The 26,506-nt window shown below is 36.6% G+C and overlaps 1 protein-coding gene across 1 annotated transcript in view; it reads left to right on the top strand.

Annotated features, from left to right (window-relative positions):
• Nucleotides 1-26,506, top strand: part of LOC149808233 (sushi, von Willebrand factor type A, EGF and pentraxin domain-containing protein 1-like) — a 167,676-nt gene that overhangs the window by 28,834 nt on the left and 112,336 nt on the right. Inside the window, exons 7-8 of the mRNA XM_089975273.1 lie at nucleotides 356-559; nucleotides 1,109-1,357. Coding sequence (XP_089831399.1) covers nucleotides 356-559; nucleotides 1,109-1,357 — 453 coding nt within the window. The remainder of the gene's footprint in view (nucleotides 1-355; nucleotides 560-1,108; nucleotides 1,358-26,506) is intronic.

Genomic DNA, 26,506 nt, shown 5'->3' with positions numbered 1-26,506 from the left:
CTAGTAGGCATCTTAACGTTTTGGGACCTGTTATTACTGGCTTGTATAGCTGTGGTGTTTGGTCGGTGATGTTTTGTTGCTTATGTAGGGATATATTGAATGATGAATATGGTATAACGTAATGAATGTTCTTGCGGATAGTTTCAAACCTGTTTCCCCTGGGAAACATTTATTATCAAATCTTATAGCTAACAAAATAAAGCGAAAATAAATCTGTAAGAAACGGGCTAAACAAAGAAAGAAAAATCTCCAGAGACTTTTGCAATAAGGTAGTCTTATCTTTTGGTATAGAATTTTTGGAATTTTCCAGAAAATGACATGATTGGTTTTTATCTTCTTCTTCATGATGTTTCAGTGATTACGTGCAAATCTTTGCCTGCCATTCGAGATGGAAGTATACATCCCGCTGTGTGCACAGAAAACGATGAGGTGTCATATGGAACCACTTGCTCGATCACGTGTCGCTCAGGCTACACTCTGATTGGTCCACACAGCAGGCAATGCCTGCCGAATGGAATGTGGACCCCCTCAATGACCACCGAGGTCAGTCAGTGCGTCGGTAAGTAAATTTATACGTAGTCTGCTTGCTTGATGTTTACGAAAATATGGAGCCAAATAATAGATTTTTAAGTATGGTGGGGGAAAGTAAATTTGTATTTAAAAATATACGAAAAGCATTGACGATTGTTAAAATGTCGGATAGAAAACACCTCATTCAGAGATATAATGCAGATTTGAGAAGAGCAGTTTGAACCACTCCGATTTGAATCTGAGTCTCGAAACAGTGATCTTGAATAGTGACGTGTAGTTTAAAAACGTTTGATGAATTTTTGTTGGTCTTGTATTCATCAGCCTGAGGCAAAGGAAGGTGATAAAGTTCACTATACGTCTTCTGCGAGAACAGTTTTTACAATTCTATTCATGAATGAAATTTGTTGATTTCTTACATTCTGTTTATTATACCAGAGCATCCAAGGTCTGCCACTGTTGCATGTAAAGATCTTCACCAGTTTGTTCTAGTAAATAAAAATATTTTTCGTAAGTTGATTTGTGACGTATGAAATTAAAGATTAATAGTACAATATGCATTCCATTCATCTCTTCATAGATACGGCTTCTCCGTTCATCATGTGTCCATATGACATCAACGTTGTGGCAGACGTAGACTCGGACACAGCGGAAGTCAAGTGGGAAGTACCATTGGTGGTAGATAATTCCGGCTACGTTCCAGTAGTAACTACCACACCGGCAGTGGTGCCACCGGCCAAGTTTCCGATCGGCACTACCAAAGTGACCTATATAGCCGAAGACCTGGCAAAAAACCGCGAGCAGTGCTCGTTTTATGTCCATGTCAAAGGCAAGTAACCATCAGTGCTATGGAGCTCTATCTTTGTTTTCGTCATGATGAATTTTGGTTTTTACACAATGAGACGTTTTTGCAGTATCTTCTCAGATTCTGTTGACATCATACATTGCCGGGGAGCAAATGTCTTTAGAGAGACATTCACTGAGTGATTAGATCATGAACCTTTAGTCGAACTTTGTACAGATAACGACAGTTTTAACAATCTTAATATCTGATGTTCAGTCAAAAATATATTTATTCTTCATTTTCAACTATGTAAATTTAGTAATTTATCCAAATAAATGCCAAAATTTCATGCCCAAAGGGACACATTAATATTATCACGATTTACATCCCTTAATTATGACTATTTTGAAGCATAAACATTCATACGGAACTATTTCTAAGTATTCATATTTTATCTAGAACACGAAAATCGAGGGTCAAGTTTTAGTTAAACTTCAGCGAGTGAAGTTAATCACCTAACTGTATAGACTATGGGTCGACTAGAGTGTGATCGAACTCACTGTAGGTCGACTAGACTGACGTGATCATGAAACAGTAATTGGACCATAGAGACACACATGGTTCCTCTGGTCTTCAGTATATCGGATGGGAAAAAAATTGTATCTGAAAATCCATTGAATACCATAATTGATAGCAAATATTTCTAAACAAGGAGGAAATTTGGATGTTAACGTTGTATTTTTGCACTGAACTTTATAGCATGATATAAAATTGTTTTACTGATGTTGAAACTTGATGGCTTTTTCTACAGGAAAACAGATTAACAGAGATGCTATTGTTAATATTTGGTACCATACTTAATTCAAAGAGGATACAATTTCAGCTGCATGAGTCTAATGTGCAGTCGACTTAAAAGATTGCACCCCACCCCATAGCCTGGATGATTTCGTGGAATCATTTCAAATGCGATAATTTCTTGCTGATACACTTACTTGTGATTTTTGACCACATATCAGTGTATATTAAAATTATATTATCTTTATGGACCATTACAATGTTATCTTTATGGACCATTACATTGTTATCTTTATGGACCATTACAATGCTATCTTTATGGACCATTACAATGCTATCTTTATGGACCATTACATTGTTATCTTTATGGACCATTACAATGCTATCTTTAGGGACTATTACATTGTTATCTTTATGGACCATTACAATGTTATCTTTATGGACCATTACATTGTTATCTTTATGGACCATTACAATGTTATATTTATGGACCACTACAATGTTATCTTTATGGACCACTAAAATGTTATCTTTGTGGACCACTACATTACTATTTTTATGGACCTCTACAATGTTATCTTTATGGACCATTAAAATGTTATCTTTATGGACCACTACAATGTTATCTTTGTGGACCATTACAATATTATATTTGTGGACCATTACAATGTTATCTTTATGGACCATTACAATGTTATCTTTATCGACCACTACAATGACGATTTTGGAACCTTACTGCCCACTAAGGATACACCACTCGTGCGTATTTATTCTCTTTTATGTAAAAATTTCACAATGATGGAAGGAAGGTCAATGGTCAAGGTCACAGTACAAGCTTACCCAGGGATATGCAAATCTCTACATAGTAATCCTAAAGGGAAAAAAATTGCAGAGCAAACTCGGTTGTTTAACGTGTTAAATCCTGTTGATATCTAGTTTGCCCAGACGATCAACGACTGGTGTAGCAATGTATTACATTTCTTGCTTCGATCAAGATATCTCATGAGTCGAGAGGTGCAAAAGGTCAAAAATTAAGGTCAAAGTGGGTGGGATTCATTGCAGACAAGTCATTAGTTTATGTCTAAATCTTAAATTTGTTGTTTTGAATTCCTGTAATCTGATATTACGTTTATAGATTAAACTGCTCTCTAATGATAAAGTGTTGATAGGCTGCCAAATTTAACCTATATAAGTGCCAATGTTAACAAATACATAGTAAGTTTATATTTCGTTATCCTGAAAAACCGACGCTAATTGTTTTTATTTTAAATGTTTACCCATATGATATCGTTTAAAATATGAAAATATCATACGTTTAAATAAATTGTTTTTCATAAATCCGTAGAAATAATGCTTGATTTGCATGTTATTTGAAACAAATATCATAATTTGTTATATTTGTTTTTAATTGTCAAATGTTTCCTATCTTATTTGGTTAGTAAACTGCCGTCCTTTACTCGGCAACAATCGTGGTTCAAGTGCTGCACAATGAAGTCATTCCTAGATTCAGTAGAATTGTAAAACTTTTATAAGGAAGGATAATTTTCTGGTGCCAATATATGAAGAAATAATAACTGTATATAAACAGTTGAAGTTCATCCTGATATTCTCTGTCGTTTTGTCTATTTGAACTGTTCGATGTACTTTCATGAACTTGTGCATGTTAATGACAATTCCTTGTACAGAATATTAATGTTCAATCTTTACAACAGTGATAATTTATAAGATACTATTGTTCAGTCTGTTGAATGTTTAATGCCACACGAGCACATTAATGTGTCTATAGTTTTTAAGTAATTGGATTAACGTACCTTGTCAAAGGATACAAAGTCAATTTTAATTGGCATCGTTTGTATTGCCAATCGGACACATACACACATAAACCGCTGAGCCACCGTTTTTATTGCCAATCGGACACATACATACATAAACCGCTGAGCCACCGTTGTTTCCCAGGAAACATAGATTTTTAACTTGCAGATTATACTTTTCACGTTGTTGATTAACTAAAATTAAATTTCTCTTGTGATGAATTGATTTGTTTCCCTGTATATTTGGAAATTCTTTTCTAAACGAGAGACCATAGTAATAATGCAGTTGACAAATCGAGTTAAATAATGATTTACAAGCCGCTTGCACGAGACTGTCCAATTTTAGATGATTGATAAAGTCTGATATTCTAAATGCAGAGTTTGCATTCATAAATGACCTTGTGAAATGGTGTTGCTAAGCGTTACTTCAAAGTGACACACACTACACTCCATAGGATGAAGTGCGTTGGTGGTGCTATATGGCAGTCAGCGGGTGTACACATTATTTAAATATCTTCAGGATCATAACTGTGAATCATAACACGCTAGTAACAACGCCCAACACGAAAGAAGCACAATGCCAAGACGAAAGAAACACAATGCAAACACGAAAGAAACACAATGCCAACACGAAAGAAACACTATTTCTAGGCACTGACAATGAAGCAGAAGAAGAAACCGTAGAAATGATTCTTGACTGATTTACCTATTTTTAGTAATATAAAGACAAAAATGATGGTGGTAGTAATAGTCACGCGGAATGTCTATACGATTTATCTAACTTTTTAACATATATCACTGTCTGACAACCATGCCTTGAAATTTACCGTTTTAGCAAAGATTTTCACTTTTAGGGAAATATTCAAGGACGTATGGCCAACGTCCATGTTCAATACAAGCGTGTAAATTAATTCAACATAATACTTAAGTTTTGAAACAAAAGAATTGCTTTGTTGCTTTTTTTGTGTGTCACTTTTAAGTGATTTAAATGGACTACAATGCCCAGCCCATCATATTTTATTTATTTCAATAGTTTCAGCCTATCAGTAGGTGTTGCATGTTATTCATTCATGATGCAATCTGAGTAGCTTGTTTACACCACACAGAGCGCTAATTTGATCATGGTTTATCGGAAATATTCCCAATTAAACTTTGTCTAAATTATAAATAGTATTTTATTTATATTTAATCTTACAGAGTTACTTTGGAATTTGATCATTTGGTCATTTGTTCTATAACAAAATACGCTTTCAGTCTGTGTATCCGTAGTCAGCGAGGAACTACAGTTGATTTATTTTATATGACCCTAAGGACAGGTGAACTTATGGTATGGTCGGTCGACCGTCTTTTGTTGTCTGTTACCTGTTTACAATTGCCATTTACAGCTTCTAAACAAATATCGCTTGACCAACTTGCCAATGATTTTACAGAGATTTTCCGACAATAGGGTCTGGGACCTGATCAGTGATTTAATAGAAAAAGAAAAGAAAAACCTTTTCAAAAAAGAGATTTATTATAAAAAATCTAATCTCCAGAACATTTGATCAGGTTTTAGATCCGCCGTTACTTCGAATAAAGAAAAATTAAATGTACTTTGTATTAAAAACCGCTCAACAGAAATTGAGGAAATAAAACCGGAATTGAGGAAAGAATGCCTTCCGATACAGATGGCTTTTAAATTTATATGGCCGCCATTACTAAAACTAGAAAATTCTTTGAACGATTTCTTCTGAAAAACTACCTAACAGAATTTGACAGCATTTGGCGTAAATTACTTTGCTTTAAGGTCTTTTCAAAATTGCCTAAATAATACCAACCAACCATAAACTGGCTACTGTTTCTAAATGTAGAAATAAATTAAACAACGTCCCATAAACTGCTTAACACAATTTGCCTAAACTTGACAAAAACATTATGGCCATAAGGATTTTAAAATGTTTACAAAATATGCCGAGTCACCATCAAGTATGTCCGCAGTTAGTAAGAATAAAGAATCCTTTATATGATGAAGAAAAACCACGTGACAAAAATTGGACCATATTTGACAAAATGCATCAAGCCATGAAGCGCTTTCATTATATACAAATGATGCCAATATTCTATAAAATATGGATGCTCTAACTAAAATATAAATACTCTTACTAATTTATTAAAATCTGACCAAATTACCAAACGCATCTTATTATGAGGAGCGTTTTATTTTGTACAAAATGATCATCTGTATTCAACTATAGCCGTCTTATAAACACACACACACACACACACACACACACACACACACTTTAGTTTCGCATTGGACGTCGTATTATAAGGAATTATGGGGGGATTTATGACTTAAGCTGGTTTGCATGGGCGCTCAGTTTTCATCTAACGTTTTAATAGGGGTATGTACTTGCAGTGACGGACAATGTGATAACCTCTGTTTGCCTGTAACACCATCTTCACCTAAATCGCCTGGTGGAAATTCCCCAAAACGTTTATAAAAAGATTGTTCACGTGATAACCATCTGATAGAGGGATATAGGACATGTCTCCTAGAGTACCCGAGAGGGCTTCAAAACGTTCAATCGTTGAATGTGGGTTAGTTTAAACAAAGGATAAAACATCGCAACACCTATTTACAGGTATCGTCCTCGACCTGGATAAAATAATGAAATGAAAATACAAAATTCACAAAATTAATGATGTTTTACCCTTTAAGCTTGTTTATAAGACGATATGTTAAACCTCTATCAACAAAGGTTAGAATTAAACTGATCGTAATTTTCTTTGTTTAGCAAGCTAAGCATTTTCTTGAACAACAAAATCTATTGCCATGGGACTTCAAATTTATAAAGTCCGTCATGTAAAATGCACATTACGTACTTCCCGAAACAAACGTTGGAAACGCAAGATCAGTCAGAAACTACTTGTACAAGGTTAGCACATTGGTTTTCCACATCATTCGATCGGAAAATATATTTTCACAGTGTTTAAGTAATCGCTGAATCATAACCGGGAACATGTATTTTCACTCTTGTCAGATACCCGTAGCTGTTTAGTCCTGAGTCATTTCGCTCCCTGTTCATTATGTATTTAGTGAAGTTAGATTTTTGTCAATTTTTTGTCTTCTCCAGTCGTCGGGTCTTGTTGTTTCCTGAGTAAATTCATTTACATATACTGTAATAAGTATTTTACGCTTCTTCTTAAATTAGCTTGCTGGAGATGACGTCGAATACATCATAATTTAATTAAACTTAATACGTACGTCTTTGACTAAACCAATCAAAGTGCCCGTCACTGAACAAAAACCAAAATCAAATCAAATGCATACTATCAAAATGTACAGACAGAATGTGTAAACAATATTTTATCCTTTATTTATAAGTACAACTATTAATAATTATTTGAAAAATAATAATTCCGAATATGCGATTGGGGGAGGAGCGAAAACATTAGGGGCTAATCGTCATCTGTACGAAATGACTTGTGGTGTGAATGGGTTGAGGTTAACACAATATTTAAATAGACATAAACATGCATGTTAACTTTGAACGTTCTGCATTTACAAAATTGGATTTAAAGTTAGTTCCGAGGTCTTTTACACCTATGTTGAATAAATCATTCGTTATGCCGTACTTCCTTGTAGTGCCACTAAAGTTTCTCTCGGTTAATAAAATGACTTCATGTTCGGTTTTTTGTGTGTGTTGTTTTTTTGAAAGCTTTTCTAATAAATATTTCAAGTCGAAATTGATTGTTGGTTGTACTTCTTTCTCATGGGCATCTGACTGGTGTGTTATTCAAGGTGGGTGTGTCGTTTATTGTTCGTTCCATCGTTCCATAGCACTAATAAAAGATTCTTGGTGATTTAAGACGACAGTTGCAAGAGTAAGTGTGGCCCTAGCTATATGTGAGTACTTATATCACTGTTGATTTTCGCCATCACGGCGGAATACTGCCAGGTGTGAGTACTGTTATCACTGTTGATTCTTGCCAAAACGGCGGAATGTTGCCAGATGTGAGTACTGATATCACTGTTGATTCTCGCCATGCCAGGGATATTGCCAGGCATGAGTACTGATATCACTGTTGATTCTCGCCATGCCAGGGATATTGCCAGGTATGAGTACTGATATCACTGTTGATTCTCGCCATGCCAGGGATATTGCCAGGCATGAGTACTGGTATCACTGTTGATTCTCGCCATGCCAGGGATGTTGCCAGGTATGAGTACTGATATCACTGTTAATTCTCGCCATGCCAGGGATGTTGCCAGGTATGAGTACTGATATCACTGTTAATTCTCGCCATGCCAGGGATGTTGCCAGGTATGAGTACTGGTATCACTGTTGATTCTAGCTTCTAGAAGTAGATTCTTTAAATCATTCTTTATACATTTTCAAGCACGCATTACCACTGCTCCTTTCGTGGACCGCTTCTGTCATGTTTGTAGCTACTAGTGTTGGGTTTCTTATATATTACTGTGCTGTATTAGTATGTGAAGTCTGATATTTATTGCGTTTGTAGGCAGGATGTAACTGGATTTTCGCCACTAGTGTTGGCTTTCTTATTTGTCATTCTGTTTTGTTGTCGTTTTGCGTTTTATGCTTCAGTATAAATGGCTACTCGTATGGGTTTGTGTGGCGTCTAGATTAAAAATTTGCTCTCGTCCTGTTAGCTGAAAACATGTCTCAATCCAGACAGACTTTGTTGAAGGTTTCTTCTCCACCTTAGATGTTTTCACACAGGATTTACCTTGCTGCCATATACATTAAAATACGGTAGATTTATACATATGTTAGTAGGGTTATTCAGTTATGTATATGTTTTAATTAAATTAGGACATCATATGAAATGACTATTTTTAATGTTTTTGAAATATCTGATATAAAGCCTTGATATGATACTTTGAGTAGCTATCATTTCTCTTGGCATCATAAAAGATCTGAACAAAGACATATGTGCCTTCTTATCTTAGTTATGATATACCGAAACCAAACTGCGTTCTTACATTGGTTAAATTAGGTGTGAATATCAAAATATTACTGCATTTGGTGATGCCTCCCATCCAAATGATGCCCAAACCCTGTGTGCACTTCTTCGATGCAAATTCGTGCCAACATCCACGATCTTATGGAGTGACACGATTTAATATATAAAATCATGGTTTTGTGATAAAGGAATTTATGTAATAAATATAACTCTGATCTAATAAAAATAACTAGTATGGAAATAGGTTATTAAAAAATGTTATTGTACCTCTTATTTGTCGGATTTGACCACACACATACGATGTGATAGACAGAAATATAAAATTTTATAGGAATTTTTCTATAAATAGTTCAACACAAAAGTAATAAATATTCTTATAAACAGAGATAAAAAATTTAAACTTAAATAATCAATAGAATTTTTAAAAAGTCAGAACTTTAATCAGTGAATCGAAAATCAACAAATCAATCAGTGAAGCAGTCAATTAATCTGTAATTCCCAAAAATTGACAATTTAGCACTTTTTATATTTATATTTTAATGTAGATGTCTGGACTATGTAGTCTGAAATAAAGAATCCTTAAGCAGCAGGGAAGTTCTACAGACCAGACCGTTCCAACAAAAAAAAACCTTCTATGAGAACATTTTCTGTAGAAACCTCAGAAAACAGAAATAAACCTTTCCAGAAAAACTAATTTGCGTAAATTCAACCCCTAATGCAATTTTTGTGTGCGAATTATGTCATTCTGGACAATAGAAAAAATATGATTTTTCGGGGGGGGGGTGGAAAAATGATCGGGTGTCGATGAAGTTTGCAAGGGAAAGGCTGCAAATTTATGAGTAAATCTGATCAAGACCGACTCGATACCTACTACGAGGATCATGAAGATTAATCGTGACAAAACCGTGTGGTGTTGCCTGAGCGTGACTGAAGAAATTTTTGAATTTATTTATATCCATATCGCCGTTGCACCAAGTCTGATGAATGTTTCTTAGCGTGTGAGTATCAACGCCATTGAACATTGATAAGATATTACAATTGTCTCTAATAACCTTTGGAATTTGCGTATATCGCTGTGTCACGTAAATCACATCGGTATTCTTGTGTCGGCCACGCGAAAATATCCTAGCTGGGTTAGTTTGCTTATCCAGCATTACATCATCGAAAACAACAAGATTATTAACATCGCCATCTAAATTTTCTACCGATGGAGCTTCATTGATATCCGTTATAAATTCTATTGTTCCTTCTTCAGTATTATCGCTAAATTCCTTCAGTACTTGATAACATCTTTGATCATCAACAGATGGCGCAACCAAATACAATTTATCCCATTTTAGCCATCGCATTATCAAATTCAATAACAATTGTGTCTTTCCAGATCCCGACGGTCCAATGATTATCATTCTTATCGAATTTGGTAATGCCGCGGTGTGTTTTACTTGCTCGCGTTTTTTCGTGGCTGAAAAATCAATTACATTCATGTTATTAGAATATTATGGATTCATATTGTGTTAAGTGTCGCACTCGAACTGCCACGCTAAATCCAATCGAAGTCGTTACACGCAACAACAGGAATGCAATTAAGGGAGAATGCGCGGTTTGTGGAACAAGTAAATTTAGATTTGTAAAAAAAAAAGTAGAACCGGAGGAGACATCGCTGCCTCCTTAACAAATCTGCCTGGAGCTCCCTGGGCGAAATATCCCGGAGAGAAGCATCTACCAGGATATAATTACTGCGGACCTGGTACAAGGCTAGATATAAGACTTAACGATAATAATCAACCAAATCCTGGCGAGGATCCAGTAAACGCTATCGATAACGCATGCTACTATCACGATCTTGCATATCGCAGCGGAGATTTACAACAAAGACATCTCGCTGATATTAAATTAATTCACGCAATAGATGCTATTCCTGATAAAAATTTCAAAGAGAAATTGGCAACTTGGTTAATAAAAGGAGCAATGAAAGGTAAATTAGTACTAGGTGCTGGTAATTTATAATGGAGCAAATATATTATTCTCCGCGAGGATTTTGGCGAGGAAAATCAGCAATAGCCAAACTTGCCAAGGCAGCAAAAATAAAGCAATTTGTCGCTGAATCGTGGTTATCGAGACAAGCAGTTTGGCAAATTTATCTTCCTCCGCCTAAGAAAATATCATATGCGAGTTTCTCTGTCAGCGTCCCTAATGAAGTCCATCAGGCTGATTTAATGTTTCTTCCTTACGATACCGTCGACGGAGTCACATATAAATACGTGTTGACGGTTGTTGATATTGCTAGCAGATACAAGGAAGCGGAACCGTTATCGAATAAAACAGCAACAGAGATTGCTAAGGCGTTTAGCGAAATTTATTCACGATCTCCATTAACATGGCCGAAGCTTCTCCAGGTTGATCCAGGTCGAGAATTTCTTGGCGCGGTTACTTCACTGATGAAAAAGAATAATGTTAAAATCCGTCGCGGTATTGTAGGTGTTCATCACAATCAAGCTATCGTTGAAAGATTCAATAAAACTCTTGCAGAACGATTATTCGGATATCAGTACGCGAGAGAATTTATCCAAGATAAACGATCTCACGATTGGGTAACAAGATTACCTCACGTGATTAACGCACTAAATAACGAAGTAACACGAACAATATCAATGAAGCCCGCAACTGCAATTACAAAACTAAATATACCACTAAAGCGAAGTTCCACAATTCCGCCTGTGCTAGGTAGTGTTATTGTAAGATATTTATATAAGGAGGGGGAAGCCGAGGGTGGCAGAAAAAGAGCAACTGATCCAACTTGGAGCGTTACGACACATAAAATATCAGCTGTAACAAGATCATCAGGAAGACCAGCAATTTATTTTCTAGATTCGCCAGCACCACAACGAGGATTTACCAAAGAGGAATTACAAATAATACCGAAGGATACTCAATTACCACCGTCGTCGTTAATGTGAAATTTAATTCTACCTAACTGAGATAATTTTCTTACTCGAGAAACTGCTAGATAAACTAAATTCGACCAGGAAATTCTATCATCGACTATCCAGACCTGGCCATCTACTGTTAATCCCTGCGATGAATGTATCGTTGCTGCGTATCCGAGTTTCCATGGAGATCTTTCCGCGTTTATCGCATCATTGACAAGATTAATATCAACGAAAATAATATCATTCAAAACCATTATTTTTTCTTCTCCGCATGGCAAAATAACATTAATATTTTGTTTCCTGGTATCAGCGGGCCTGTAGCACAACGGTACCTGCAATGTTGGAAATTTCTCACAATGAAGTTTGAATAACATTTCCTGAATAGCATCGCGAACAATTTTTCTGCTAGCAACAATCAGATGATCTGGACGCCACAAATTTAGAAAATTATCCATCGAAGTCTCGTCGATTATTTTTCTCATTACATCGCATTGAAATTTATTAGGTTGTAATCGAATCATTTTTTTAAACTTGGTCAGTAAAATATCATTAGATCTATAATCAGCATCAATCTCTTCATAATAATCCACAAAGTTCCTAAGCCACTCGTGAGGAGATTCACCATCAATAGGATCTGGTTGGCCGTGATCTCCGCACATTATTACTGCGGTGTTTTTTTCTTCCAGCCAACCCAGGAACGATTTTAACGTGACAAGACTTACCGTACAAATTTCATCAAATATTATAATTTTATTGATATATTTGTTTCCCATGCGAGCCGAATCCCACAATCCACCGCTGTACTTGAAATAACTATGATACGTACAAGAATTAACGCCGCGTTGTCTTATTTCTCTCGCTAATCTGTGAGTTGGAGTCAACACGATCATATCAGAGTTTGAAAATAAGTTTATTGCTCGTGTTGTTTTACCACTACCGCCAGGACCGTTCATGTAGACAAATTTACTTCGTGAAATCGGATCAAATGCAGATGCGGCCGTTGATACTTCATCGCATTTATCCTTATGAAACTTATCGCAATCTTCCACATCAGCGTCTTCGCAATAATCTAGAATATCCTCGTTTTTTATTCTCCAAGTTCCCCAAGAACCATCAGTGATTAAATTTTCCAGCCTGTGTTGAAATTTCTTATCGATATAAAATGAATCCGTTGCAACTCTTACCGCGATATCAGAAAATTTATTTATCATCGACAGCAAATTAATACTCACATAAGCTAGCATCGATGATCTTAAATGAGTATATTGCGCTGATTCTCCATCGAGATAACTAATCACGGTACCCAACTTTTCTCCATCAATGATAATATTCTCTCTGTTACAAAATATTCCACGCGATACGGTATCGGCGATAATAAAATCCATCTCGGCATCATTGATAAATAACCTAGCGTGTCGGTGTTTATGATCAACTGATCCTCCTTGAGTAAATTTACCAATTATTTTTCTTCCGATATCTTTCGCATTTTCACAATCCGTGGGTAACCACACTTCAGTTTGTTTCCTATACGATATAATCGCTTCACTTACCGTCAACGATATTAACATCGACGAATCCAGCATATACCTCAACAGCACTATAGGGACCCATCTGCGTTGAGATAAATGCCGACCAAACCAAATATAGCAGATTTTATGTAAGTTTTCAGCAAACTCGAATGAAGTAACATGAGCAAATCCTGTCATGACAAAATCAGGTAACGGTCCGTTAATCGATACCCTTGTCATATCGCTGGTTGGATGACCAAATTTAGCAAAATAATCAGCACAATCGCCATATCCGAGGAAACTTCCAGGATAGCATGCGCTCATGTCAACGGAGATCATATCTTCGAAATAATATTTGGTATTCCACAATCCTCCATGGCCGTATTCGATACAGCTAAGTTGAATATCAGTGAGAAATTCGTTCCTTGTAGGTTTCCACGAGTTTCTCTCTCTAGCAGCATGAGCAGTAACAGATGGAACAGTAAAGCAGTTCGTTAATAACTGATCAGGATTTGACGAATATTTCACCGCGATATTTTTCATCGATTTATGTAATATTTCATCACGGTAAATATCTCCGCGCGGCAAGATAAATTGATCATATTTTTCTTCGCTCGAAAATAACCAAACCGATATTGGATCGGACGCGGCTAATATTTTGATATACCTAAACATTGCATCGGAATTGTCTTTCCCGGAATCTACGGGATAAAATTTAACAGAACGATCCCTCGGGAACATCATTACCGACTGTGACCACGCGTGCGAATTATGATCAACAATTTCGATTGGTGTTCCTCGAGAACTATACGGTGATGAATATAATATTTCGCCCGATAGTGTTTTAACCGTAATAGGAAATTTAAGTTTTTTGCTCAACACAGCAACATCGTCAATCGATGCACCATTAACAACCGTCTTCGCCCATGAGTTAATTTTATCCAACCTCAATTGAGTCAAGCCAGATCCGCGTCGGGTATTTTTCATGTGCTCGATAACTCGCTCGGCAACACAATTTATCATCGGCGATTCTTTCATCGCAGGTAGATTTTTTACATCAGGATTATTATTCAGCCGATAAATTCCATAAACAACAGCACTAGATGGATACGCCCTAGCATAATAAGGACCGTCGATTCCCAATAACAATCCTGGTTTCGAATTCTTATCAAGAACAACATTTTTCTTACCACCGCGTATTGGGTCTCGTTTATCGCGAATGATCCAAGTATCATCAGGCATTTGTGCGATAAATTTTATTCCAAAGATAAATCGTTCTTCTTCATGTGAGTTTTTTATATGATCGATTATCTTCTTTGCTCGCTCTAGGTTCATCGTAGCATTAACGAAGTTAGTTTTCCAAGTTGACCAGGTATGAATCGCTCCATCATCGAAAAATTCCTTCTTCGCACGATCAACTTCAGGAATGATAAATTCTGCCTCATCAAGATCAAATAAATCCATTATTATATTTTAGACAAATGTTTAAATATAATGAATAAATGTTCATGGATAACAGTCGGATCAACAAAATCATGCGACAAATCCTGCAGAGGTGAATATTGTGGCGCTCATATATATGCAATTCGACGAGGCAGCAAAGGACCACAGCGATGTTTAGTTTGTCAAGTTGGCACCCGAGGAAAAACGCGTTTATGTTTCTCCTGTGGAGGAAAAAAATATCGTGAGTTACGGAGATATTATGAAAGAAGATCTTCCTCAGTGATAAAATGTGAAGAAGATTATATTAATAGATTCAAGGCAAATTTCGATTTAGACATATAAATATTATATAATGGATTCAAAATCAACGATTCCTACACACGAATATAGATCACATCCAACAATCATTGGATACGAGGCATCTGCCGATGGTAATGTCAGACACATCAAAACAAAAAATTGTATTGGTAGTGTTGTTAATTCGGGTTATCTCAGCTTCACCGCCTCCCACAAAACCAAAACAAGATATTATAATCACAGATTCATTTACGAGTGTTTTCGAGGACCAATAGAAATTGGACTTGTTATTGATCATATCGATGGAAATAAACTCAATAACAAACTAAATAACCTTCGAGCGGTAACCCAGAGTCAAAATTGCGCCTTTGGTAATACAGGTGGTTCGCGATTCGCTAAATCTGTCAAATCGATAAATCAGGAAACAGGCGAAGAACTTGCATTCGAATCAATGAATGCTGCTGCAAAACATTATGAAATTAATTCCATCACAGTATGGCGAGTAGCAGAAGGAAAAATTCATGCTACATTTTCATATAATTCCGACGCATGGATCAGATTCACCTACATCCAAATAATACCAGACTCAGATAACGAAGATTTTGAAGAATAATTGAATATTACAAAATTAATATAATGAACGAACAAATCATAAGCAATATCATCGAAGCTATCGATGACTTGAGAAAAAAAATAAATCTTCCATCGGATCTAGATACAAGTAAAATCAGATCAGAATTCGAGACGATTGTTCAAGGAAAACTCGAATACAAATACACACTGCCGTCCGAATACAAATTAATAAAGAAAATCCAAATTGCGATGTATCAATCACTAGCTACAGTCAACGATGATCGTATTGAGGATTTCGTTAAATTATCGATGTTGGTGGAGAATGCTAGATTGATTTTATCTGACGCATACGAATCAAGAAAAATTACAAGTTCGCGTGTCAGGCAGTTGAAAAAACTTGTCGATGAAAACAAAATTAGGGAATCTTCCGATTCCTAATTCCACAAAACAAAAAAAAAATTAATTTTGAAAATTTCCCTGGATTTTATTTATTTTTTTCGCCTATTTTTTCCCGTGGACAGATTTAAAAATCTCTGATTTAAAAGTCAGAGATTCTCACGATTTCACCAAAAGATTGATACTCACAGTTTCCCCGCGTATATCAAGTAAATTTCCTTTCTGATCCGTTAATTTGAAATTTATTCTTGTCAATAACCGATTATGACATCGCAGGTAAAACGGATTCATTGGCTCCTTGATTATCAAGTAACCAGGAGATGCGCTAGGTGAAAACGAATACAATATAAAACCCTGATGAGCTTGATTTGATTCTGACGAATCCACGTTGTAGCTACCCTCGACAACATCCGCGTGAAGATAAATCGCGATAACTTCCGTTATATTAACGATACCCGGCGATATATGTCGTCCACCTTTGTCAGGATCGTTATTGTGTTTAAGAATCAATTCTGAATGTATTTTTTTAGTCCATGCGGCATGTAATTTCGGAAATAAATCATCAATGGTATCAGTGACGGATTTTCTCATCGCATCAAAATCAGAATTGGGAAATTTGAAATTTGGCAGTGTTTCCTCGGTTAATTCAAATACTCTCATGAATTTTTGTTTCTCACCCGAGTTCTTGATCAACTCGAATTTGCTAATAGGAAGAACATAGTCGGCAATTGATATATCGTCGACTATCGCCCGAATAAACATATCATGATAATATTCAATATCATTCGCGAGTTGATTTAAAATCTTCACGTGTTTTATAATTTCGCTACATGAACCAGATTTATTTAGGATGCATTCATGAAATGATCCTCGCAATAAATTTAATTGTAATTCGTGTTCTTGAATAAACTCGTCTAGTGTTCTTCTTACCAAGATACCGTCTATGGGGGCTATTATCCTGTTAATGTGGGTAGCGTCGAAGATTTTCACATCTGGGGGGATTTTAGGAAGAGGCAACCATGAGAGAATTCTTTCGTTAATAAAAGTGAAAGCGAATATTACTAGGTTAATTTTGTGGTTATTCATGAGATTGATGGCGCTGTGGATCAGAGGTTTGTGTTTGATATCTCCATACCATCCTTCGTTGGTTGTAAAATCTTCCTTTTTTGGTTCCGGTAGTTCTGGAAGGGTTTCATCATACCAACCTGGAATAATAACATCCGATTTCTTTGGTTTTATCAGAGGTGCGACCTCGGGCCAACCTAATATATTCCTGATCGATGATTGGTAAATATCTACCACGTACGGTGATTTCACTTCTATCATTGACGATAGTGTTGGATCATGTGAAGATATCTTTATGCCCGGTTTAGCATCGCCGGTTAAATTTGATATTCTAGTGGTAAACTCATTATTCAGCTGATCAATTTCATAACTGCCCGTTGGTATACCAACGACGATCCAATCGGGTGTTCCATCGGGTTTATTTTTATTTGCAAAAACAAGTGAATTATTTGGCATCAAATTACCGAATGATTTCGATCTAACATTAGGCCAGCTGTTGTAGACACGCAACTGTGTTAATGCAATCTCGTTAACGCTAATTGGTGTTGAGAAATTAATGCTAAATTCTGGTTTCGTTGAACTTAGCGATATTAACGTTGTTGTTGGCGGTGTCGTGTTTGTCACGATCTGGGCTAACTCGGACATTATTAATATTCATTTGTTCAATCTCCGAGTAAATACTAATCATTGAAGAAAATTCTAGATCGGATATAATACCATCGTTGAGACTCTCAGAAAGTAACAATGATAACTTCGAGTACGCGTCACTAACTTTAGTTAGTTTATTTTTGTACGAAGATAACTTTTCATTTGCGCACGAGGATATCTTTTTTGCGATGATATTAAGAACACCCGCGATTGCTGTTGTTGACGAGATTATTATTGTTGCAACGATTGGCGCTATCATTGTTACCGCGGATAGAATTATTCCTGCACCAGCGACCACAGCTGATACTGCGTACACTGCAACATCAATGATAACTAATTTGCGCTGGTATTTATTTATTTTTGTTTGATAATCGTCAAGTTGTTTTCGCAACGAATCCTGCCATGATCGCGCCTGATTGTAACGGTAATCAGATGCGGTCATTATTAGTATCTTACGATAACAATTACGGGATTATCATGTTTATCCTGGAATACCAACTGTTTCCAATCCCGATAAATATTCGAAAATTACAAAATAATCCACCGGTCCTGTGGTGGTTCTATCTGGCGGTTCTAGATCGCAGAGTACGCCGGTATTTTTTTCTATAGAAATAATAAAAAATCCGGGGTAGAATTCATGAATTTCACTATTCGATTTTATTTTAAACTTTATCTTGGAAATAACATATACTCGATATACGCCGGTAATTGGTACGGTGAAATAAAATCCGATAATACCTTTTTTAGGTTCCCAATTATAATTGTATGTCTTAAACACAAATGGCACATTGCAGACAATATTTTTTGTTTCTACCTCCGTTGGTATCGAAATTCGCGATAATTTTCCAAGTTTCATTGACGATATTTTTGTGTTGATATCGTCAATTTCTTTACCTAATTGCTTTACGTCAGTGGCGTGACCAGTTTTATCGACGGATTGGTCAATCTTTGCTATTGTAGCGAGAAGTTTCGTGTTTAAATCTTGAATTTTTTCGTCGTACGTTGATGTATCTAACTTTTGACGAGCCAATTCACGTACCACGTTAATTTCATCGTTGATGGATTTTATTTGTACTTGCATCGCGTTAATCCCCCTGGTAAATTCAGGAACAACAACATTACCAAGTTTAATAATTTCCTCGTTGATTTTTTTGTTGAGATCGTCGATTGATGTTTTATCGATTTTCTGACTTATCGAGATATTTACTTCGTTAATTTCGGCAAGAATATTAGTAATTTCCTCGTTGATTTTTTTTATTTTCTCGCTGAGATCGTCATGTGTTGCTTGATCGGCTTTCTTATTTGCTAGTTCGTTTGCGGCGGAGGAAGTATCACTGGATGTTTTTATATTCTCGTCAAATTTTTTGCTAAATTTATCTAAAGCATCGTCAAGTTTTTTAAGGTCGTTATTTAGCCTATTAAGTCTTTTTGTCATTCTATCCTGAAGATCGTCGTGTAATGCTTTATCGGCCTTCAGGGGTAACTTCGCTATAATATCGGCGATATCAGCAATAGATTTTAATACCATCTCCGATTGGCGAGTAAACTGACTAATGTGATCGCGGTATTCGTCTCGCTTGATTATATCAGTTATTTTGACGTTGCTAGTTTGTAATCGCCCTTCGGTATTTTGAAAAACAGCAACTTCGCCAGGATCCACCTCTGACAGCGATAAAAGATTGTTAATATCACTCTTGGTTGCAAACTTTGATGTATCGATGTCGACTGCATCTTTTTTTTCTTTTCTGAAGAGAGATCTACCGTAAATGTCAACCATGATATTTATCTACGGTATATTCAAATAAAATTTTGCGATAAGGATTGGATGATTTTGAAATTGCATCAAGGACGTTAATTGACTCTGGACCGCATATTGGTGGATCCGCTAATGTTTGTGTTGGAAGTGTTGAATACCAAACCGGAAGTTTTAGTTTTGACACATACCTAATAAATTCATTTGGCGGTGCTAATCCATATGAGTCAAAATAAATAACTTCGCGAGGATTAATCGCGTAAGCAACCCAGTGAGTGCCAGGACCAGAATTTTTATCGAGATTTATTATTCCTGTCTCGGTGGGATTTGGTTTATCTGGTAGTTGATCTCGCATAAATACGCCTCTGAAAAATTTTATTTTCTTTTTTTTTGCTTCACTGATTAAATCTAAATTTGAGGCTGGTAGGCTCGACTTAGACCGGATCCGTACGGGGGTCGTCTTAGGTAAAGGCCTGATCCTTGTTGCGGCTGCAATAATTTTGTGAGAAGGGGGAGAAGAGGGAATATCCCTCCCTTTTTTTTGCGATATCTTCCTCCGACGATCTTTTTTCCTAATACGGTACCCATCCCACCAAGTGCACCTAATCCTACTGCCTTTGCAATCATGGGGGCCGCTGCAGCTATTAATCCTGGAATAGCTGCGAATAGCGGGAAAATACCACCCACTTTGATCATATCTCTGATTGCGCCTATCGAGAGATTCAGGCGAATACCAGTATTTGCTGATCTGGCTCTGGTGAAATGTCCGTGTTGATTTTTAGTTAACGATAGTTTGTTAGGTCCACCGTGAAGTTGATTACTTTTTAAGGTTAAACTTAAACCTCGTCGTGCTGCTGTTGCTGATTGAAGCTTTTTCACCTGACCGGGGGTCAGAGTTACGCTGACGTGATCGTATGGCATATTAATAATCACTTTATCTAAATTTGGAATTTGTTACATGTTTTCTACGGGCGCGTCGATGACTCTCATTCTACCGCTGATGCCTTCCAGAAACATTGTTCTATCGCTGAGAATAACCGCAATAGCTTTTGCGTTTTGTCCAAGTGTGTTAATTCTGGCCTTGAAGTGAATATCGACAACCGACTGTTTTACCAAATCGAGATGTTCCAGGGAAAAATAATAGATGGGATAGAGAGTATTAAAATCCAATTGTGATATTTGCAATCCCGTATCAATATTTTGATCGCGTCCCATGAAACTTAGTAATCGATGATATGCGCGTGCCGTGGAGTAATTATCAAAATTGATAGCTATTTCCTCGGATGGCTCCTGTTGGCCATTTATTCTCAATGATACGTTTGTTGCCCCAAATTTATCGAATATCATGTGACTATGTTCTTGATTGTATCTAGCCATATTTTGTATAGCAACAAAGATATGTCTTGGTGCGGACGAGCCTTGTTGTGACGCAATTCGCCAAGTAAATATTCCGTTCATATTAATATTTTCGATAGAATCAGTCATCGTTGTCAACCAAGACATTATGGATTTTCCTCCCTGATTCATAAATGATAATAATTTTTCTTCTATGATCATCGATGGTGTTATCGCTGGCATCCACAAAGTAAATTTTTCAAGGACAACTCTACCGATATCAGCTGCTGCACCACCTGCTCGCCAGATGGCTCTGTCATCATTGGCATCTCGAACGAAAGATATCGTATGTTTTGCTCCGTAAATAACTTTTCTAAAATGTCTGCAAAATCCAAAAATATGAGATAATGGAATTGCACAGGAAAATCTTCGACTATTTCCAACTAACATTTTCTTTCGCACATTAAATCCAAGGTTGTAACGATCATTAACGCTAATTATCATATCTTCGAAAGGAGTAGGACCAACAGCTTGAGCAATAACAGGAGGATCAGCACGATTATTCGGTTGTCTGACGACATACGGAAAATGATCGGGGTCATTAGTATTATCCTTCACAAACATCATACTAGGACCGGCTGATCTGGTAAAATCATCCGAGTATCTTGCTAATCCTATAATCGTCGTTGCTATATCAACGTTATTCGTAATTGATTCAATCTCCTTTCCATCGATCATGTAAATGGCGCTATTGAATAGTGCCATAATTCCGTTATTAACAAATCCAACTTTAAAATCCGCTCCAAAGTCGGTACCGTCTGTCCTAACAAGCCTTCCAACAAATTCGATATAAGCCTCAGATGGAAGAAAATATCTTGTTGTATCGTGGACTTGTATTTCCTTCCGATTTCTTGAATTGGGTTCAACTGTATCGTACGAGAAATACTGGAAATCTCGCACTGATGTATCCCTACCTACTGGCTCGTCCATATCAAATACTTCATTTGACACTTGTGCGAACATTTATTATTAATAATATCGTCTAAAACGAAGACCATCGCCTGAAATGAAACTTGTATTTGCTGGATTTGTATTAGCAACTTCCTGCGCTAGATTTGTTATAGCAGCTTCCTGTGCTAGATCATTTATTTTTTTATTTGCCGCATCATTTATGGCCTTACTGACTTCAGGTGGCATTTCGCTGGTAATGGGTAATTTGACGGGTTGCTTTTTACGTACTAAACTTAATATTTTATCTTTGATAGCGTTGAAGCCTTTACTAGCCAAATTACCGATACCAGAAACAGCAGTCTCGCCTATCTTTCCTATTGCTTTCAACCCAAATTGCTTAATCACGGGTCCAATTTTAGGTATTACTCGCGTGACAAGACTTCCAATGATATCACCGAATCCATTACCGTGGATATATTTGTACACTGGCAATCGAGAGTTAACTACGCGGACCTGTCTTGGTCTGCGCTGATATTTGTGAACAATCATGTTATTTCAATTGTGTTATTTTAATCGATAAGCTCATCGACGAGTTCCTTGTAAATGTGAGAATCAATGATACCACCACGAAATAATCGCTGACAAATATCTGAGGCTTCGTTGATTATTTCACGAGAGTTATTTCCAGCTCGTTTTCCTCCGATTAATACTTCGAGGCGAGATACGTCGTTGACAACACTGTCAGGACAGATGGTATATCCACTTCCTGTTTTGGGTTCATCTTCAGGTTCATCTTCAGGTTCATCTTCAGGTTCATCTTCAAGTTCTTCGGGCGATTTTGATATTTCTTCCTGATCTAATTGTCTTATTTTTCTTGTAAAATTTTTGTAATCGGGATCTTCGATATCAATAGGTTTTCCCACAGAAGCAAAATACACAGTGGGTATCCATTGTTCCCTTGACATTTTTAAATCATGATATTTTGTTTTCAAATAATTTTCTGATTCCATAAAACCAAATCTAACAATTTGAATTAATTTATCTTCGTCACTAAATTTTTCAAGAGCATCACGGGTAAAATATCTTGATGGCATGATTCTTTTTTGTCTAATTTTTGTAAATTCGGATTCAACTTTCTCTGGTTCGGGTTCAACTTTGTGAAATGAAGACAAAGATAGCAATAATGGTTTAGATTTGTATATATTTTCATAACTACCTACCAAAAGAATAAATTTAGCATATTCTGGATCATTAAATTTAACTACTTTGACATTCTTGTATGCATAATATACCCACCTTATCCAATTTGTGTATGTTACTCTCTCGGATTGACCCGGTTTCATCAGTTTTTTTCGTCTGTTTTTATCAAAATTTTCCACAGTAAATTTTACAACCTCATCCGGATTCATTGATTTTATTCTTGCGATAGTTTCATCGGTAAATTTATCGGAACCCGAAATTTTTATTTTTTCCCTTTGAGGTTGTGCTTGTGCTTGTGCTTGTGCTTGTGCTTGTACTTGCGCTTGTGCTTGTGCTTGCGCTTGTGCTTGTGCTTGTGCTTGCGCTTGTGCTTGCGCTTGCGCTTGTGCTTGTGCTTGTATTCGTGTTTGTTCTTGTTCGTGTCGAATTTGCTCAAGTTGACCCGGAACCACTTGGGTATGTTGCTCAATATCTCTCGTCATGGGAATAAGCCCAAGATCTTTAAGTTCCTTATCCTTTTGTTGTTTGCCATATGCGACTTGTTCGATAACTCCAGTGACTGGACTCAACCATTTTGACGATACTTCACCAATATGATATTGTGAATCATCATACTCACGAACTTTTTTCTTAAATAATTTTTTTGTCGGAATGAGTTTCCTTACTGCCGCTAATTCTTCTCGTGTTAATCTTGCAGAATGAGGTTCTCCAACTGTGCTAGTTTTTCGACTCATCTTATTTTCAATGATATTGTTTTATTGTGAAGTAAAATTAGTATCCGCAGCCTTTCCCTTGCAAACTTCATCGACACCCGATCATTTTTCCACCCCCCCCCCGAAAAATCATATTTTTTCTATTGTCCAGAATGACATAATTCGCACACAAAAATTGCATTAGGGGTTGAATTTACGCAAATTAGTTTTTCTGGAAAGGTTTATTTCTGTTTTCTGAGGTTTCTACAGAAAATGTTCTCATAGAAGGTTTTTTTTTGTTGGAACGGTCTGGTCTGTAGAACTTCCCTGCTGCTATCCTTATCTTATTATTTGCATGAAACAAATAATTTTCTTACAGTTAACAAGTTAGCTTCTCATATGTTGTCCTCCAATAATCGGATCACCTACTCAACCCTTTTCTAAGAATGTTGGAATTACTGTTACCAATTCTACCTACCAATGTCAACCCTTTTCTAAGAATGTTGGAATTACTGTTACCAATTCTACCTACCAATGTCAACCCGTTTCTAAGAATGTTGGAATTACTGTTACCAATTCTACCTACCAATGTCAACCCTTTTCTAAGAATGTTGGAATTACTGTTACCAATTCTACCTACCAGTGGGAACGATTGTTGATATCTTTAAACGTTATTTTGTGTGTACCAAGTCATATATGTAAGTTTTTGTGCTAGTTTAAGGAGACACCTTTCCATGGCAACAATTCTGGAAGAAAAATTATTCGATTAGGCGAGTTTATTGGGGACGGGGGTGAGGTGGAATCGCACCGGAGCGAAATCAGGTTAGGAGTTGATCTAGTTTCTAACATCATTATTAGATTCTAATTATTTTCAGTCATACATTGAGAGGATACATGTATAATGAACTATCATTATCGATAACTGTTCCCATCAGTGAATCAGTATGACTCGCAGCGCCCCTTTTGGTAACTGCCTGTAAATGGTGGAACCCATGTGCTCGTGTTCTAAGTTTTTTTATTCACCGAACATTATTTAATTTATTGGGAGGTGGGGGAAAAGCTCGGTGCTGGTATTATCTTTTGAACCGAGGTATTATAGTTTGCAGCTAATGTAATGGACATAATATTTCTTTATCAAAGCAAGAATATTTGTTTCAAGCTATATGGTGGCTGGATTTTTTTCTTCTCCAAAACAAATACACCTTCTCCCACTCCAACCCCACCGCATGAAAGTTCAAGGGTTGATCCATTACAGTTCGTATGCTATGTGAAAATAGCTTGCGACTTGGCTCTCTTGGGCGGTGTGCGGAAAGGGCCATAAGTTACCAGTGTTGGTTATACGCATAGATTTTGGAATACTTTAGCACGTATTTTCTTTGTTCTTTTTGAGTAAAATTTATTTGCATTTAAAAAAATATCATAATTTGTCTTTTAATCTAATTAAGGTTATGTTTGACCATCACAACATCTCGAAGTGATAAAGCAGAATTTATTGATTGGGCGAAAATATTCATGGACAGGTTGTTTAATGGCTCAAAAGCATCTGTATGCATGTTTCAATATGGTATTTCCAGGTTCATGGATGAAGACTTGTTTGGTTAATGGAAAATGTCATAATCACATAGATATTGTTCCATCTGACCCAGATTTTTGTATTTGATTTCCTTGAAATTTGAGTATAGTTGGATTTTTTTCATGACGTTAAGACTTATTGTTTAATTTCATTGTTATTTCTTTTGTATCTGAGTGGCTGATCAGGCGACTTTGTTCTCTGAACTGTTTGTGGCACACTTGACAGGAGATGCAGCTTTGGCTTGCTTGATCAAAAGAGGATGTGCTGCTTTCTGAGATTTACACTACTCATGCTCTGCAATGCTTCTGCAGTTTTTTTGCTATTCAAAATATGTAGGTCTAGTATAAATGATTCTCCACCAGATGGAGTGACCCTATGTGAGATCTTCCTAAGACTCAGTGTCAGTGCTGAAGTGTTTCAAGGATGATTTGAGGGAATCTTTGAAGTGTTTCTTCTGAGATTGCTTTCCCTCCTTCATTTTGCTATATAATGTCTTCCTTGGTAATCTGACATCCTGGTGATGTAGCCTTCTCATCTCAACTGTGAGTTCATCATCAGAGCGTGGATGCTTGGAATGCCTGGTCATGTGACACCCTCAGTGTCTGGGACCCTGTCCTGCCATCTTATATTAATCACTTTCTTTAGTCAGCCCATATGAAAATGGTTTAGCTTCATAAATAGCACCGCTCTGGTGGCTTATTTTTAGAGCATATGCCTTGGATGCCAAGTCATAACAAAGGCTTATAAAAATAGTACTAACAGCTTCCTTACTTAGCGCTCAGCATTAAGAGGTTAGTGTTAGGATTGGTCAGCCTGGTTTCAGGATAATGTGACTGGGGGGGGGGGGTACATCATACTACATGTCTGCTAGAATTCAGTCAGTATTTTTATGCCATGTGTGAGTCTGTGCCTTTGTAGACTTCTGCTAGCACAGCATCTGTTCTAGGTACTTTGTCATGTGACAGCAGTTAGATTGCTTTCAAGATATCGGTCAGCTATGGAGAATGAGAAAATGACATATTGATTGACACTAGGCTCTTTGTACTTTGTCATGTGAAGCAGGTGGAATTTTTCAAGGTCTCGGTCAGCTATGGAGAATGAGAAAGTGATTTACACTTGGCAAATCCTATCAAATGCCTGCCTGCTGATGAAGGACTGTTGATTGAGGATGTTGTTGGATTGTTTTGCCCATCCTTGAAGTATGTTGGTTTTGATAGTGATGAGTGTAGTGCGGTCAGCACTCAGTATTGGAA

Source organism: Sinohyriopsis cumingii, chromosome 1, assembly GCF_028554795.1.
Source record: "Sinohyriopsis cumingii isolate HCF-2022 chromosome 1, ASM2855479v2, whole genome shotgun sequence".
In the NCBI taxonomy this organism is placed as follows: Eukaryota; Metazoa; Mollusca; class Bivalvia; order Unionida; family Unionidae; genus Sinohyriopsis; species Sinohyriopsis cumingii.
This window is presented reverse-complemented; position numbering and strand designations above follow the sequence as displayed.